Below are 18,472 nucleotides of genomic sequence, written 5' to 3'. Positions count from 1 at the left end.
GCCCCCTTCAAATTTGTTTTTGATTGTGGTAAAATATTTATAACATAGAACGTGCCATTTTAACCATTAAGTGTCCAATTCACTGACATTAATTATATTCACACTGTGTGCAACCATCACCACTACCTGTTCCCAAGACATTTTCATCACCCCAAACAGAAACTCTATCCATTGAAACCTCTGGGTCTATTTTAAGGCTTCCATTTTATTACAGTTCATGAAATTAAAGTCAGAAAGGAAGTCTGGAACAGTGAGTCCTGAAAGCACACGTGCTAAAAACAAGTCCAATTAAAACCATGTTCCCGTTCAGCAAGTGCCTCGTCACATGACAGGGCCAGGGCAGCGGTGCCCAGTGAGTCATTTCCTGGTAGCAGCGAGCTCAGTAGTCCAGGTCCCGTTAAAAACGCCAGTCACTAATTTATCCATCATGCAGGACTACACCTTGTGCTAGTTGCTGAGATTGTAGGCATTGCACTGAAGGCGCTTTGAGAGAACTTACTCTCTGGAAGTGGTGGAAGGAGGGGAGATAGGCATGTAGTTACCAAACAGTGTGACACATCCCACCATAGGTTTGCAGAGGAGACTCTGGGAGCACAGAGGAACGCACTTAGCTAAGCCGGGGCCTCCGGGAAGGCTTTGGAAATGACTTGACACCCAAGCTGAGGGAGATTTACAGGATGAGTAAGTAGAGGTGGGTCAGGAGGTCAGAGTAGGAGAGGATATTCCCGGCCTGAGGGACAGCCGGACAGCCAGTCGCCTCCTAACTTCAAAGCCGTATCTTGCAGAACGAGTGAGTAAGCATTCTTCCGCCTCCTCATCTGGCTTTTCAGCGAGAAGTGAACCCCCTGTGTTTAAGAGACAGGAGGAGCTAGCTGGAGTCTGGCCTGAAGTTAGGCTCTCTTTTCCCACAAGTAGAAGCTAAAGCTTGTTTGGGGCTTCCTTTATGTAAAATGCCCTTGTCACCGTGACTGGTTAGGTGCCTTGCATAGCGAGAAACGGTCTCTGAGGGCAGCTTAAGAAGAACAGAGGTGACTGAGGGGGTGGGTCGTAGGAACTGGGGAAGGGCAGGCTGCAGGGAGGCTGAACCAGAAGTTCGTTCTGGACTAAAGCAGCTCTGGGCCCTGGCAGCCACTTATTGATAGTTTGGCCCCATGAATGTCCCTCTTCTGGTGTCCCGCCGTTGAGGTTACTCAGCTGCTCCCTCCTTCTCTAATGCTCCCTCTTTTTCATTTCTCTTGGTTTCCTAGTAATCAGTTTTCGCTCCCTTGTTTTCCTTCCTCGGTTTCTGTTTACTCACAACATTGGCTCATCACAAGCCATCCTCAGTTACTTCTCTGACCTCCCTCGATCTTGTTGAACCGATTAGCTTTTGCTTCCACTGAGTGCCCGACTCGCTGTTTCCCAGTCCCCAGGATGAACTGGTAGCCTTCCCTGGTCCCACCCACCCCCTCTGCAGGCAGCAGGGCTGGGGAAGAGAGGTCTGAGTTACAGAGGATGCCTGCTGGGGGCTGTGGGTAGGCACCGTGACCCTTGCATCTAAGCTGGATGCCGACCTGGGCCTTTGTCAGTGGGGCCGGTGCTAGAACGGGACAGATGTAACTCGAGGACCATCGCTCCCTGGAGGTGTCCCTATGCTTTGGTCCTGGTGCTCCTTAAGGCCTGTGGCAGAGTGAGGACTTGGGCCTTTTCCTAACCCCTCTCAAGGGTAGCATTGTTGGAACATTTAGGGCCAGCTGTATGAGACAGCGGCCTGTCGATTTGGCTGCTTTACCAAAGTGAACCCCTCCAGAGGTGTTATTTCCAAACTTTGGAAAGGCCCAAGATCCGTTTTCCTAGAAGAACACAGAGCTCGATTTAACTGCACTTAACCTCCTCTGTGAGCTACTCCTGCGTGACTTGTACCTGGGACCCTTCAAAGGACGATATTATTTCAGGCTGCTGAAAGGTCTCTATGGTCGAAGTTCAATCAAAGGTGTGAGGTTGGGTGTAGCATTATGTCACCAGTGGTGAGGCTACCACGGAAGAGTGGACGTCTTGGGGGAAGTGTCTGTCATGTGGCTTTTGTCCTCTTTTGCCACTTTTCCAGGAGGGAAGCATAAAAGTGTTAATTTTGTTACTGAGTGAGAAGCAAAAGCCATACTGTGAATTTCCATCTTGCACGCAGCCAGCAATTTGAAATCTGCTGGTGACACAGAGGAAAATTTTAAACAGCTCAGAAGTGTTTAAAGAGAGCAGCCCCACAGCGTGTGCTTCTCACACTGGCACACATTGAGGAGCGAGCGATTCTAAACGCCCCAGAGAAAGCAGAGGCAATTGAACACTGATGCTCGTCCCGAGATGGTATTTTTGGCCTCTGGCTTCTGTCTCCTACCCCAGTAAAACCACTGCCAGGGTTTAACAAGTTGCAAAATCAACTGTTTTGAAATTGTTGATGTTGGATATTTTGCTGAGGAATTTTTACAAGGAACAAAGGAAAATGTAGTGTTTAACTGTTCAGATGATTACACAGTCCGGGGATCTTGCTGTTACCCTAAATGTGTTGCTTTTGGATTTTTTACACATAAAAATCTTTTTAGGTCCTATAATGATTGAGGGTTAAAGTTTCCTGCAAAGCTCTCCTCAAGTCTCTGTGTTATATAGTTGAAAACATTAAAAAAAAAAAAAAATTGGTCCCTTAAACTTCCTACTTTATGACAGTCTGTAATTAATTCTCTGGTATCTTTACATTTAAGACAAATCATGAAGGAAGCCTAGCTTCCCACCTTTAATTTTGCACCTGAGTGTCTGGGATGGGAAGTAAGGGAAGACTGACTGATGAAGGCCGTAAGCCTTTATGCTGAGTAACGTGAAATTAGTGGAACTCAAGACGTCAGGGCAGGGGAATTGGTGTGACAGTTTGTAGCTTTAGGCTTTTAGTAATCAGTGTTCTATGCACATTTCTTATGTGTTCACTCTTTTTTTTTTTTTTTCTTGGTACACGTTCCAGTTCATGGGGAGATTTCCTTTTGGACACCATTTCAGGGCTCGTGTTTGATACTGCAAAGGCAGACGTAGAGCTACGGGCCGGCATACCCCGGCAGCTGCTCCTGGTAAGGAGTAAAGGCAGGTGGGAAAGGAGGGGTAACCACGGCCCAGGCCAGCTGAAGCTGTGGCTCCCTCCTCGGGACCCCAGAATCCTCCCCGTGTGAGCCAAGCTTGTCTTCTCCCGGGCACGGTGGTTTGCAGAACGCATGGAGTGCTGCACATTGCATGCCGCCCAAAGGACCAACAGTGTTGTGCAGACGGCCCGCTTCCTGTACTTCATGGCGGCAGTGGCAGGCGCTGGGAGCTCTGGCTGAATCAGTGGTTGAATGAATAACTAACCTGGCTTGGGAACTGTAGCCTGAGCACACGTGAGATCACTAGTTAGGACAGACCCACTGGAGAGCCTGGCCTTGGTGTGCTCCCTGGCTTTCCTGTCCGTCCTGGTTTTACCTTTGAAACAGCGGCCCTGTTGGCTGGTTTTGAGAAGTTGAGTGCATTAGTGCTGAGTTGAGCAAAGGGTGCTTTTGCGGTCTGAAGCAGACACCTTAGACAGTGATTTGCTTTTCAAAAGGCAAAGCCGAGACTGTGCCATATTCCCAGGGATCCCTCTTTTCAGGCAAAATCCTGAAAATTGATCTTTTTTTGCAAACGGTAGGCAGCTTAAGATGAACAGTGGTTATGAGGAAATAAAGGGATACTGTTCTTAAGGGAGTGACATGGATCTGCGTCTACCCTGGGTGATGGTGGTCAGTGGACGACTCCAGAGACTGGGACCTGGGCAGTAAGGTCACTGGAGTCTGGGCCCGGACTCACTTCTGTGTCTCTAGCAGGTGGAAACCACAGCCGTTGCAACAAGAAAATTAAGTGGCTTTCTGAGGATGCTTGCAGACCGGCTGGAGGGCACCAGAGAACTGCTTTCAGCAGACATGAAGAAGGATTTTGCTATGAACAGACTCCCACCGTACTATGTGGGAGATGGAGCAGAGCTTTCAACACCAGGTAGAGCTTTGCTCTTTTCTTCTAGGTGGTCAGGGGCTAATGTGGGATATTTTGAGCGTTTCTGGGTGGGCACCTCTTTGAGCTGATGGAATGTATGAAGCATTTGAGGATTAATGTGGGCCTATCTTTAGTGTGAGGTTGGACAGGACATGCAGCCTGATGGGGAATGAGAGCCCTGTGATTTGGGGTGAGGAGTATGTGTGGTTAGGGCCCCTCTGGAATTCATCATCTTCAGGAAGTTTTAAGAACTTGAACATTGAAATAATCTTGTTGGAATTAACCCAGGGATGGGTAAAATGTTGCCATCAGCAGGGGAACTACCAGAATGCCCAAGATTATCAGACCTTCTCCCAAGTCCCAGGTGACTATTTTGTGACAGGTGTCAGGTACAGATGACATCGATAGACTTCTGGGTGGATGGTGATACCGGTGTTCTGGAGCAGAGACCACACCACACTCCTGTAGTCGGACAAAGCTGGGTTTATTGACTTGTAACAGGGAAGAGAGCACGCCACTGGGGGCTGTAGGCACCTCGGTAAAAGGATGTTGGCAAGGATTTATAGGATTTGGGTTTGAGTTAGGTGATTTTCAGGAGGGTTCAAGGAAGCAGGGCTTTGCTCGGGATTGAATGCTGTCGGGAAAAAGGAGGGATTCTCGGATTGGGTCTCCTGTAAATCTTAGCCAGTAGCAGGAGGAGTGAAATGAAGCCAAGATGACAGTTGGTAGGGCAGCAGCAGCAGTCACTCAGGTCAGCCAGGATAGGGCACGTTTGGTCACTTCTGTGGTGTGGACAGTGTCCTTGCTTTGGCCTGAGTTCTGACCTGATGATGAAGTGGTCTTGGTTTTGTCTCGATCCCTCTCAGTCACAGCGTGGCCTTGCTTAATATCGGGGTTCTGTGTAATGGCCTGTGTTCAGCTGGAGAACATGGAGACACAGCCGTGAGTGCCAGGCTGGCTCTCAGGCTCCTTCTCTCTTAGTCAGGTACAGGGAGAGTTTCATTTTCACTAACTTTCATAAAAGCCTTATCACCAGTGGAGAACCACTGAGATACACACTCTACAAGGTCCCTTCTAACACTGATTCTATGTACATTTTTATTATAGTCTCGGGGGGGGGGGAGTTTAAAATCTGTTTTTGATAGCATCTACTCAAAATAGCACATGTTTTCCCCATCTTTAGCAGAACAGTGTTCTGAGTATCAGCCTATGGCCCAGGATACGTTATCCAGAGTTTTCCTTGCCTTAGTCCTTGTAGTCAATAAAGTTATGATCCCTCAACTCTTCCTCCAGCCAGAAGACCCTGTAAGGCTGGTCTGATTGTAGTGGCTGCGTTTTCACTAAGTTAAATCCCATCTAGGAAAGCGTAGTTCTTTCTGTGGACTTTGTTAGGTGGCTTTTTTACGACACTGCACTTGACCTACACAGGCTGAATAATTTGCCATGGTCACGGAACTAGTAATCGGGGGGGTGGTGCACTTTGAGCTCTGGAAGTCCTTTCAGAGTCCACATGTGGAGCAAGCAGGGGATAGAAACTGGAGACGTGAGAGCATTCTGTGCAGAAGGCACGGTGGGCCCTGTCTGGACTGTGATAGTATGTGCTCCCCGGGTACTGGTGACAACTATTTAAATGAACTTACGGTTAGATAAATAACAACAGAAGTCTGTACGTGTGTCTTCAGTATAAGGGTGAGCTCCATCAAGATGGAAGCTACACTTTTCAGATCACCGTAAATGTCGGGGAGAGCGAATACTTGAGCTGGAGAGGGCGCCCCACATTTGGATTCACCTGCAAATTGTTACTAAGTGTACTTCCTAAATAGTTGCTCCTGCAAGCAAGTTTGAGCCTGCTGCTTTCCTCTCTGAAAGATGGCTTTTCCTGTCTCTGGGTTTTCCAGGTGGACAGTTACCGGGCTTGGACAGCACTGTGAGGCTGCAGTTTAGAGACCACGTTGTCCTCACTGTAGGACCCGATCAGGACCCATCCGTGAGTATCCAGAGGGGAAGGCCCCAGGTTATCAGACTGACAAATGGCCCTGCCCTCCTCCTTTGGGCATCCACCTCCTCACAGCTTAACGCCATCTCTTTAGATCAGATCATGCCCAGATCTCACTGTTATGGTTCCAAGGTTTCCTGCCTGCTGGGCATTTGAGGGCTTGTCTTCGGCCCCACAGACCCCCTCCTTCTTTTCTCTAATTAGTAATTAAATGTCTGTTCTCTGTCTCCTAATTCAGGCCAGGTTGCCTTTGCTTAGACGGCCACAGACCCTGTTCATGCGTCTCCCTGTCTCAGTCCCTCTCCCATCCTGTATACGGCGCAGACCTGCCTTTACGTATGGTTTTGTTGATGGTTCTTCTCAAAAAATCTCTATTCTGTAGATGATGGAGAGGAAAATCTACATTCCATACCCTTGCCACCTAGCCCAGTGGTTCCCCAAACTGGCTGATTACAGTCAACTGGAAAATTTTTAGAACTTATAAGTTCCTGGGCTTCGTCTGGTGTGGAGCCTCTGCATTTATTTTGAAAGCACCCCACACAACCCTAAAGCCCTTGGGAACTCTCCCATGCCCTGTGGCTTCACCCTGTTCCTCCTAATCAGCTTTCTTGGGAGGTGTCCACTGAATGTCTGGAGGGGATGAGAGTCGGGGGGGGGGCACCTAGATGTCTCCATAACCATATTTTTCCAGCCATCATGGCCAGACCTGGAGAAGACTGGTTTATAACATATATATAAAACCTAAAAAGTATATACTCCCACATCCCCATTTAAAAAAAGAAAATCCTAGTTGTTCTGATTGATAACCAATCAATCAGTCAGTTTGAGGCATTCTATTTCAGGCTAAGGCTTTTGGTCCTTATCTGAGTGAGAGGTGACAAGGAATTTCTAAGGGTTCTGGAAGCGATAATAAACTGCACTGTGTTAGGCGGGTGGAGAGGGAAGGGAAGTCGAGACCATTCGGGAGCCTACTTTACTATACGTGGAATAGAAGTTTTTATAGATCACATAGCTGGTATTTCTTAGGAATTAATATTTACTCTGTGGTGTTCATACATTGTCCATTTATGTATACCTAGGAATGTCAAATTTTTCTGATGCAAAAAGATAGTGCAGGTATGATGAAACGAAAAACTTGAATGTTTCATTGGTAAGTTGATATATAAATGGTTGCTTTTTCATTAGGTCGTTTCTGAAGATGCTGTTATCTTTTTAAAATTTGCTGCATACAAATAGTAATCTGTGAGCACTATAATGAAATACGTTCAGTCTACATTGCGTGTGTATATATCTATATTTATCTGTATCTCATAATTTTTTTGCCAGAAGGATACTTTAGTGTTCAATAAATTTCACTTAAGCACTGAGGCATTAAGATTTTTCTTGGTGTTGACCTTTGTTATTGGATGGAAAACCCTCCTAGTATTGAAGTGCTCAATATTTCGGTGTTGACGACTTGCTGTGTTTTTTTTTTTTAAGGATGAAACTCGAGAAAAGATGGTTTACATCTATCATTCCTTAAAGAATAGGAGAGACACACACATGATGGGAAATGAGGAAACAGAGGTTTGTTCCAATCTAAAATGCATGTCTTTCCTGCGATTTGGGTGGCTGGGAAGAATCTGTTACCTTTGATTTATGGGTAATGACCTTTTTTATGACTGCAGTGTGGACTTCACATTTCACAAGTTGACAGCCCTTGCACAGGGATGATTAAGTCAGACATTTCTGTGATATATGTACCCACTTTAAAAGATACTAGGACCTGTGGCCTTGTGGGAAAGGTGTAACAAATGTGAAGCATTTCTCAAAGGATTAATATTTCTTACTCTATAAAATAGAATACCTTTCATGAAGTCTGAGTTTTCATATGGGAATTAGCAACTTTCGTACGTTATCTAATGATAGTTTTTGTACGTAGCTTATCTGAAACAAGTTTCATACTTGTGAAGGATATCAATAATGATGTATTGAGAAATTACGGAAAATGCCACCCAAGTGACTAAATAGTTTATCTTTTTTCAGGCTCATGGACTTCGCTTTCCTTTATCACATATCGATGCACTGAAGCAAATTTGGAACAGTTCAGCTATTTCTGTCAAGGACCTGAAACTTACTACAGACGAGGAAAAGCAAAGCCTGGTATTATCCCTCTGGACAGAATGTTTAATCCAAGTAGTCTAGTGCCTTTGCTTTTTAAATATGTATATATAAAATAGTAGACACTTGATTCTGCAAAGATTTACATGCTAGGGAGCCCCTGTTGCTTTGAACCAAGGACATAATGAATGTAACTTTCCTCACCTGTGTATCTAATAACATAACATGAGACCTACCTGTTACAGGTGACCAGTTGGCCATGTGTACTAACAAACAGAGGTACACAGAAGAAAGAACAGCAAATTACTAAATGTCCCAGAAGGTGACAAAAACCGTACTTCTTGACAAGTTTATTTAATCCAGTGTGGTAGAAAAGGCACAGCTCAATAAATGTATCATTTAAATTTACATGTCGTTACCTGGCTTTGTCTTTGTTCTTTGGAAGAAACAACTTCTTTAAAGAGCCTCACTGGCTCTAGAAAAATTTTAAACAATTAACATGAAGAATTTTTTAACTTGGTTTTTTACAGTGAAAATATACATACCTACCTTTGTGTACACACAAGGCCTCCCATTAAAATAAAGTTACCCTATAACATCAATTTCATTAAATAATACTGCCACACTAACAGGCACTCACATCTGTGGGCATAAAATAGTTTTACAGATGTTGCTTGAAAGATGACAAAAGAGCCTGAGATTGAAGGGAAGGAAAAAAAAACACAATAATATTTACATGGAAAGACCAAGTCTCTATAAAAAAATACTCAAAATAGTGGGTCTTTGAGTTTAAACAGTTCACTGTTAACATTCTAAAGTGCATACAGGTTGATATTTTTAAAAATATCATTGGAGAATTTAATCTTTCTGTATATAAAAATAGAGCAGACCCTTTTCTGCTTTCTGGCAGAAGTTGGGGCTGAAGAGAACAGTTGTCTCAATGTAAGTTTAAAACCAACTCAGGAGGGAAAAATGCTTGAGAATTGTATAGTGATGGTGGTAATGATTACTTGAAACTAAGTCAAAGACATTATCCTACCTGATTTTGCTTGAATGAAAGTTATTTAAAATGGGAGTGAAAAACTGAGTTTTCTGTCACATTTTGTAAAGTAAAGTGGTATAGTCAAGGATCAAATACTACTTGGTCTTAATTTGAACGTCTGGAATTTCCCCTTACCTCAGGCAAAGAAAAATTTGACTATTCTTACACGTAGGTGACAGAGTCTTTATAAACACTTCTTGAGGGTAGATCAGGTGAGGTCTCAGAACCAGGATAGGTAAGCCCTGGTTACTTACAGTCTTGTCACCCAGAAGGGTGTCTCTGTTAATACTTACGAGTGCAAGGACAGCCGCAGGCTACTTGTGCTTTTTTAGTTTGAAGGACCGAGCAAAGAACAGCCACAGAAAACACTCCTGTACTTGAGCCTTTTCCTTACAAAGCTGAGGTCCCCTCCCTGGGGTCAGTTACAAGTGTGAATACTTACGATGCTTCAGTTATAAAAGCTTCAATAGGGAACCTTTAATGTTTATCTAATACAGCAGCTTAATAGTAAGGTTTATTAAATATGTTTTCAGATATTGCTAAAAATATTATTCATCCTTTCAAAAGTATGACTTGACCTATAGGACTCTGCTTCTCTGTGCCTTGCATTCACACACACATCTACTAGGAGATTAATTAACACAGGATGACAGCATCACCAGTGTCCTATAATGGCTATCAGGGATAGGATTCGTGTTTGGTGGAAAGGAGAGAGAAGAGACTTCAAGAAGCTTGCTCACCGAAGCTGGAGATCAAGCAGGAGTAGAACCTTTCCCAGAAATCGTTAACGCATTCTTCATAGGAACACTGGATGACTGGCAAGAATATTTTGAGCTTCTCCATGGTTAACAACAATAGTCTTCAAGGTTGGGGAAGAAGTTCATTCTGCTCAGTGATCCCAGAAGCATGAGGACAGGTAGCTTCCTTTTCACGGGGCATGAGGGTCCTTCTCCCTTCGCTGTCTCTCAGGGATGCTGCAGATTCTCTCACAATATTTCAATGTCCCATTTCTGTGTTTCTTCTCCCTCCAGGGGCTCATTTACAATTACATGAGTTTTGTCATAATAATTTCCTCCTAAAACAGAAATCCCGAAAGGAAAGATTATTTGTTCACACAGGTGCTTAGCAATTTCACAGTTTTCACAGGCTTTTGCTCAGCCCACTCACTGTTGGGGTAGATTAATATGTCATTTGTAAAGCGGTCTGAAATGGGAAACTGAGGTTAAACGGGCGTGGCTATTCTTCACCTCAAATCAGACATTATGACTGATTGAAAAGCTAAGTGGTATAATAGATGTTTGCATAAGCGGTGTGCCCTGACAATGGGATTCTTAACACAGTGCTCTGAGAGTGCTCTAGCTCAGCGGCAGGTACTGGGTTTTAGTTTCTACACCAAGAGTGGCTATGACGAACTCAATTAAAGCGACAGCACTGAATAATATTGGCCCTGACCTTGGCTGGACTCAAAAACAAGTTTAAATGATAAATGTAAAGGATCATACATTTTAAGGACCACAGCAATGCACAACAGAAAGTGAGAAATATTTCTTTAGGAAATGGATGACATCTTATGGTTGATGATGCTTCAAATTTAGAAATGTTCTCAAAGATCATGTAGAAGATGAAAATTTTACAGCTGTACTGATAAACAAAAACCTTTGTAGGCTTGGTCCTTAGGCTTTTTCTTGATCCGTATATAGCTAATTGTTTTGTTAAAATGGCATATCTCGACTTTTTCAAGCATAATTTAAAATGATTTAATATTTCCCTTATGCATAAGGCCTTCTTTTACCCATAAGGAGGAGGAGGCTTGGAATTTAAAAGGAATATCCAAGGACACAGAACACTGGGTTTCATCACAGGCCTACCTTTAACATCAAGGACAAGCTGGTCACTGAGGTAGGAGCTGATGGTCCCATTTTTGTTCAGTCTCCACTTCTGCCTGAACTGCCCATGTTCAGTCCATAGGGCAACTTTAGCTCCAGGTATGTCTCGACCACCAATCACATCGAGACATGTGTCACTGGCCTAAAAGGGTCAAGAAATAAATTGGTAGTACTGTGTTTACTAAAATCAATTGGATTGGGCCCCTTTTCTTTCATGTGAACAGATCAGAGACATGACTGTCTAATCGCAAAAGAAAACTAGCATAATTATAAATTCAGTCAACTTTTTAAGTCTTCCTTATGGCTGAAGGAAGGAGATGGTATGGAAATAAACGTACTGAACCAGAGGTACTTGTTTTTAAAAGGATGGTCTGGATCTGACAACAGATGGTCAAAGGTTTGTTGAATTACAATCAAATGTTGAATCCCTGTTAGCTTAATAAATGTGTAAGGTCGAGCCTGTTTTTCCTACAAAAACATTGGGTGGGCTTCCCCGGTGGCACAGTGGTTGAGAGTCCGCCTGCCGATGCAGGGGACACGGGTTCGTGCCCCGGTCCGGGAGGATCCCACGTGCCGCGGAGCGGCTGAGCCCGTGAGCCATGGCCGCTGAGCCTGCGCGTCTGGAGCCTGTGCTCCGCAACGGGAGAGGCCACAACAGTGAGAGGCCCACACACCGCAAAAAAAACAAACAAAACCCAAAAAAACATTGGGTGATGTGAAAGATACCCAGACAATAATTACTTTTAAGTGCTTTTCATTTTTGTTGAAGCATGAGAAAATGGTTGATAATCCACTGGTGATATAATAAAACTGGTGTCTTATTCCCCACAGCATCAAACGTAATGGAAGGGTTGCAGAAAAACAAAGAAACCTAAATTTTATTTTCTAAGCTTCCTCCAAAAAACAGCAGCTTTCTTCTACCTTCATTGTATATTTTGAAGATAAGGAGGCTTCAACATGTTTGGAATCACAAAGACAGCTAAATTAATCTGGGCCACAGAGTGTAAGGAACGTCTCACAAAAGCACATTGTCCATTTGGGTACAGTGACTTATCACTGGTTTAAAAAAAACATTTAGGAATATCCATAGTATGTGTTAATCTTACTTTTTACTTAAAATAGAGAATTTTTTGATGTAGAAAATCTAGTTTCTAAGCCCATTTCACCTAGATGCTTCAGTAATATATATGTCAATGTTCTTATAATTATGCAAAAAACTGTTGATAGGAAATTGCATTATTTTATCATGCCATTTGATTTGGCAAGATTCTGGTTTCCAAACGAAAAAGACCAAAGACCGGAAAGCAGGGTATACTATCAGTGGGGTTGGTTACCTTGGATTTAAAGAGTCCTCGACAGTAGTGCCAGATCTGAGTATTCTTCCCACTGTAGGGAGAAATGCACACAGATGTTGCCCTTGTGTCAGCTACATTTCCGGTGACCGTCAGATACTCATCCTGGGCTCGGTTCTTTATTCTAATGTACACTGCAGGCTGTGACGGGAGGAACAGAGACATTTTGAAAATACCTTTTGAATCTGGAAATCAATCTTTCCAAAGGAGAGCTTGAGGGGGATGCGAGAGGTAACAGAATTTAGCTTATTTATATCTGTTTCACTTTAGCAGATGTGTGTAAATTAATATTTTCTATTAACAAATCCTTACACCACAGAGCACACAGCTTAAATTGTACAGTCTCTATTATACTTTTTCTGAAATACACTCTTTTGGAAGGGTGAAAGGTAATAGTTTCATTCACTCGCACTCCATTATGGCAAGGGGCAGTGCAGAATTAGGCACTTAATGAGGTTCACTCACTAACTACTATGTCCCAGCTGGCCTGAGGAAGGCAGAGGAGTAGGAATAAGGGCAGGGTACTACCTGCATGGATGTAACAACAACTTAGCAGCGACAGTACGATCATCAGACATACTGGCTTGAGCTATGATTAAGTGCCCAATGAATGCTATGGGAGGTCTTGAAAAACCCAGGTAGCTGAGGGCCCTAGTAGCACTGGTAATTTCTTTGTTTATACTTTGTTGACCTTAATATGTCAAGGAAAGAGACCATGCATGTAGGTGATCACTATGTAGGTATTCAAAAACTGGGTAACAGAGGACTTCATCTCCTGGGCCTGGCATATATACAAGAAGTTTGCAAATAAAATATTAAATCTGGGACTTGCCTCTATGGGTAACAGTTATTATTTATTGAGACTTAGTCCTAAATGGTTTCTGGGCCACAGTCAGAATTAATGACCAGAACAACCCCTCAAGAAAGTACAATTATGACCCGCATTTTTGTAAATAAGGGTGACGCAGACAAGGAGGAGCCAGGTTTGTCTGCACCAAAACACTCCCTCGTCACCCTGATGCTCTAAGGCGTGTGTGAGAAATGCACTAGTTACTCTCAGACACAGGGAATGAGACCGATTCCAAAAGTGGCAGTGAAATAAGATGACAAGAGGACACAGCACATGACTGAAGCTCCACAGAAACTATTCTTTCAGCCCCAGGACCTAGGCCTCCAGTCTTAATGTAATATAACACAGGACACCCAACATCCCCACCTTGGGTCAGGTGTTGGCATCCCAATTACAACCCTGTCAAATAACAGTAACACATGATCTGTTATTTAACAAAAGAGCACTTTCACTCTGAGACATGTAAGTGCTAGGTAAATTCAACAAGGTATCATGGTAAACCCACCAATGAATATTCTATTTTGAAACTTAAGATGGGTCAACATGAGACCAGTTAAAGTTTGCCTTCCTAAGGAAATAAACATTCGGAACACTTAAATGAGCAAGTAGAAAGACATTTTTTTTTTTTAATCTGGTAATTTAAAGCAGGTGAAAAAGACCTCTACTAGGCAAAATGTTTTAAGTGTTTCAAACCACTACTTCCACATTCACAGTGCAACAGTAGGTACTTAAATTCCTATAATTCAAAAGTCTATAAATCATATAAATCTCCCACTGCAATTAATTCTGGACACTTCAGTACATTCTTTGCTACAGTTTCCTTACATTATATATATAAGAAAACAGGTGTGACCTTCACAGATGACAGAGTTCCAATTATGTTAGGACCAAACATCACAGTTTTAATCCATTAACTCAAGCAAGGTACTAATTACCCTTATTACACACTTGTAGTCTGACTCCTCTGTAATTATACATTTAAACACCGATATGCAGATAATTACCTTAGTGACTTCCTAATTCCCAAGCTCAAAGAGGATCACATTTTAATGATTCCTGAATTTCTAAACAAGAATATAAACTAAAGCAGTGCCAAGAGCTTTACCAAAAAGGAAATAGGACCCATGATACTGTTTCAGAAACCTAGAATTCCTTTGCTGCGTTTCAAAGCTGTGGCCTAAATAAGCAAAGGAAAATAATCTATTAAAATATTATTTTGAAATTAAACGTTTAACCAGGAATAATTTCCCAAAGCACAATGCAAGGAGAATAATATATAATGTTAATTGTCAAAAAACTACGTAAAATCAGAGGACACTGTTCTAGCTATTCTTTATCTCAGGGCCCTGAACAATAGGCAGGGACATCCTTCCCCAGCAAGGAAACCCCTTTCAAAAGTGAGGAAAATGTTCTCAGCATCCAACCTGGCTTCTAAAGTTTCTAACAACATGGGATTAAGCGTTATCATATAGTCGGTAAAAGCTAAACCGAAATCCCACTTCAGCCGTGCTTTTTCCCCACGGCTTTTCAGGGCGGTTACCCATCATCTCATGTGACAGGACTGAGGAATAAGCAAGATGTGAGGGTCAGGAAATCCTGTACCACACACTCTGCCAAGAAAGTGCACTGATGTTTAGTATCCCTCAGTAGGGCATCTCTGGTTCTCTCAAAGGACATCATGAATAAAGAACCTTTCCAAATAAATGTGTTACCACAGCCATATGAGCCACGTGTTGTGTCAGACTCTTATTTAACCCCACAGTGATACTGAGAGGTAAGCAGTGTGATCACTGTTTCATCAGTGAGGAATCTGAGGTGCCAAGAAATAAAGTGACTCACCCCAAGTCATAATGCTTCTGAGTGGCAGAGCTAGGATTTGAACCAACAGAACCAGAGTGGTAGGGATGAGCATGGGGTGTGTGTGTGTGACAGAGCGAGAGAGAGAAGGGGGCAGCAAGACCAATAATTAGGGTAACTTTATCGGCTACCATTTATTTACCGCTTACATGTCAGATCTGAAAATCAGAGCCTCAGCATTTATACCCACTGTGCTACCTACACTCGCTCAGTGCCTGAAGTATATGGGACCACACTGTAAATGCTTCTCTTATATTGGAGGAAAGTAGGGTGTGGTTGTTTTAAGAACACAGATGTTAGAGCATAATAGGTATGGGTTCAAATCCTGGTTCTGACACTTGGATGACTTTTGCCAATTTGCTTTCTCTCTCTCAGCCTTATTTTTCCTTCTAGAAAACAGGAATACAGTTGACCTTTAGACAACGCAGGGGTGAAGGGCACCAACCCTCTGTGCAGTTGAAAATCTGAGCATAACTTATAGTTGGCCCTCTGCATCCTCGGTTCCACATCTGTGGATTCAACCAACCTTGGATCACTGTAGTACTGTAATGCTGTAGTATTTATTGGAAAAACTGGAGTATAAGTGGACCTACGTATTTCAAACCCATGTTCAAGAGTCAACTGTAATAACTCCTACCCTAAAAGACTGTTGTTGGAATCAAGTGTGAAAGTGTTTCTAAAGGGTTCAGAGAAGTACCAATGGCATATCTGCTGGCCACAGTACCCCTAAAGCCTAGCATGGGTTCCTACCCTCCGTGAAACCTCCCACCACTCCCACACATGTTCATGCTTCCTTCCTCTGAATCAGGCATTGCCTGTGGCTTTTAGATGATTACACACTGTTTTGCACTTTTCTTAGCTTTTAATTTTTTTTTTTTTTTGCAGTACGCAGGCCTCTCACTGCTGCGGCCTCTCCCCTTGCGGAGCACAGGCTCCAGACGCGCAGGCTCAGTGGCCATGGCTCACGTGCGGCATGTGGGATCTTCCCGGACCAGGGCACGAACCCGTGTCCCCTGCATCGGCAGGCGGACTCCCAACCACCACGCCACCAGGGAAGCCCCTATCTTTTAATTTTTTAAAAAAGTTTTAGTACAACTTTTAAAGGTTACTTTCCATTTACAGTTATTACAAAATATTGGCTGTATTCCCCGTGTTGTACCATATATCCTTGGGCCTATCTTACAGCCAATAGTCTCTATTTCCTACTCCCCCTCCCCTATATGTTACCCCTCCCCAGCCTCCCCACTGGTAACCACTAGTTTGTTCTCTATATCTGTGCATCTGCTTCTTTTTTGTTATATTCACTAGTTTGTTGTATTTTTTAGATTCCACATGTGATATCTACAGTATTTGTCTTTCTCTGACTTATTTCACCAAGCATAATGCCCTCCAAGTCTAACCATGTTGCTGCAAATGGCAAAATTTCATTTTTTTGTATGGCTGAGTAGTATTTCATCGTGTGTGTGTGTGTGTGTACACACACACACACACACACACACACACACCACGTCTTCTTTACCCATTCATCTGTTGATGGACACTTAGGTTGCTTCCATATCTTGGCAATTGTAAATAATGCTGCAGTGAACATTGGGGTGCATGTACCTTTTTGAATCACTGCTTTTGGTTCTTTGGGACACATACCCAGGAGTGGAATTGCTGGGTCATATGGTAGTTCTCTTTTTAGTTTTTCGAAAAACCTCCACACTGTGTTCCACAGTGGCTGCACCAATTTACATTCCCACCAACAGTGCACAAGGGTTCCCTTTTCTCCACATCCTCGTCAACATTTCTTTTTTGTCTTCTTTTTGATAATAGCCATTCTGACAGGTGTGATGTGATATCCCATTGTGGTTTTAATTTGCATTTCTCTGATGGTTAGTGATGTTGAACATCTTTTCAGGTGCCTGTTGGCCATCTGCACTTCCTCTTTGTAAAAATGTCTGTTCAGTTCTTCTGCCCATTTTTAAATCAGGTTGTACGTTTTTTGTGTTGTGCTATTCAAGCTGTTTTTATGTGTTGTATATTAATCTCTTATCAGTCATATCATTTGCAAACATTTTCTTCCATTCAGTAGATTGCCTTTTCGTTTTGCTGATGATTTCTTTTGTTTTGCAAAAGCTTTTACGTTTAATTAGGTCCATTTATTTTTGCTCTTATTTCCTTTATTTTAGGAGATGGATCCAAAAATATATTGCTGTGATTTATGTCAGAGTGTTCTGCCTATGTTTTCCTCTAGGGGTTTTATACTATCCAGTATTATATTTAGGTCTTTAATCCATTTTGCGTTTATTTTTGTATATGGTGTTAGAGAATGTTCTAATTTGATTTTTTTATGGGTAGCTCTCCAGTTTTCCCAGCACCACTTATTGAAGAGACTATCTTTTCTCCATTACATATTCTTGCCTCCTTTGTCATAGAATGACTGTAGGTGCATGGGTTTACTTCCGGGGTCTCTATCCTATTCCACTGATGTATGTGTCTGTTTGTGTGCCAGTACCATAATGCTTTGATTACTGTAGCTTTGTACAATAGTATAGTCCGACGTCAGGGAGTGTGATGCCTCCAGCTCAGTTCTTTCTCAAAATTGCTTTGGCTATTCGGGGGTCTTTTGTTTCCATTATACATTTTAAAATTATTTGTTCTAGCTCCTTGAAAAATGCCATTGGTATTTTGATAGGGATTGCATTGAATATGTTGATTGCCTTAGGAAGTATGGTCATTTTAACAATACTGATTCATCCAATCCAACAACACGGTAAATCTCTCCATCTGTTTGTGTTGTCTTCAATTTCTTTCATCAGTGTCTTAAGGTTTTCCAAATACAGGTCTTTTGCCTCCTTAGGTAAGTTTATTCCTAGGTGTTTTTTTCTTTTTGATGCAATGGTAAGTGGGATTGTTTCTTTACTTTCTCTTTCTGAAAGTTCATTGTTAGTGTATAGAAATGCAACAAATTCCAGCATATTAATTTTGGATCCTGCAACTTTACTGAATTCATTGATGAGCGCTAGTATTCTGGTGGCATCTTTAGGGTCTTCTTTGTATAGTATCACGTCATCTACAAACAGTGACAATTTTACTTCTTTCCAATTTGGATTCATTTTCTTTCTTTTTTTTGTCTGATTGCTGTGGCTAGGACTCTCAATACTGTGTTGAATAAAAGCGGCAAGAGTGGACATCCTTATCTTGTTCCTGATCTTAGAGATTTCTTTAGCTTTTCATCCTTGAGTATAATGTTAGCTGTGGGTTTGTCATATATGGCCTTTATTATGTTGAGTTATGTTCCCTCTGTGCCCACCTTCTGGAGAGTTTCTATTGTAAATGGATGTTGAATTTTGTCAAAAGCTTTTTCTATATCTGTTGAGATGA

General features: G+C 42.5%; 2 protein-coding genes across 10 annotated transcripts in view; one reads left to right on the top strand and one right to left on the bottom strand.

The window, feature by feature from the left end:
- The window catches only part of RIOX2 (ribosomal oxygenase 2), a 27,772-nt gene extending 19,242 nt beyond the window's left edge, over positions 1 to 8,530 (top strand). For 4 of the 8 annotated variants that reach the window (XM_024759213.1, XM_024759207.1, XM_024759208.1 and 1 more), the window contains exons 6-11: positions 2,987 to 3,089; positions 3,852 to 4,023; positions 5,919 to 6,007; positions 7,496 to 7,582; positions 8,042 to 8,158; positions 8,362 to 8,524. In XM_024759213.1, the coding sequence (XP_024614981.1) occupies positions 2,987 to 3,089; positions 3,852 to 4,023; positions 5,919 to 6,007; positions 7,496 to 7,582; positions 8,042 to 8,158; positions 8,362 to 8,442 (649 nt within the window). In that variant the 3' untranslated portion in view covers positions 8,443 to 8,524. Of the gene's footprint in view, positions 1 to 2,986; positions 3,090 to 3,851; positions 4,024 to 5,918; positions 6,008 to 7,495; positions 7,583 to 8,041 lie in introns of all 8 variants that reach the window. The other 4 variants (XM_024759211.1, XM_024759214.1, XM_024759210.1 and 1 more) reach the window with 3 other exon arrangements.
- CRYBG3 (crystallin beta-gamma domain containing 3) overlaps positions 8,451 to 18,472 on the bottom strand; it is a 113,083-nt gene continuing 103,061 nt past the window's right edge. For both annotated transcript variants that reach the window (XM_024759205.1, XM_024759206.1), the window contains 3 exons: positions 12,379 to 12,537; positions 11,027 to 11,186; positions 8,451 to 10,233 (listed from right to left, as the gene is read on the bottom strand). In XM_024759205.1, coding sequence (XP_024614973.1) covers positions 10,145 to 10,233; positions 11,027 to 11,186; positions 12,379 to 12,537 — 408 coding nt within the window. In that variant the 3' untranslated portion in view covers positions 8,451 to 10,144. The remainder of the gene's footprint in view (positions 10,234 to 11,026; positions 11,187 to 12,378; positions 12,538 to 18,472) is intronic.

Source organism: Neophocaena asiaeorientalis, unplaced genomic scaffold (assembly GCF_003031525.2).
Source record: "Neophocaena asiaeorientalis asiaeorientalis breed wild unplaced genomic scaffold, Neophocaena_asiaeorientalis_V1.1 scaffold197, whole genome shotgun sequence".
Taxonomy (NCBI): Eukaryota; Metazoa; Chordata; class Mammalia; order Artiodactyla; family Phocoenidae; genus Neophocaena; species Neophocaena asiaeorientalis.
The sequence above is the reverse complement of the archived record's forward strand: the minus strand, read 5'-3'. Positions and strand labels throughout refer to the sequence as shown.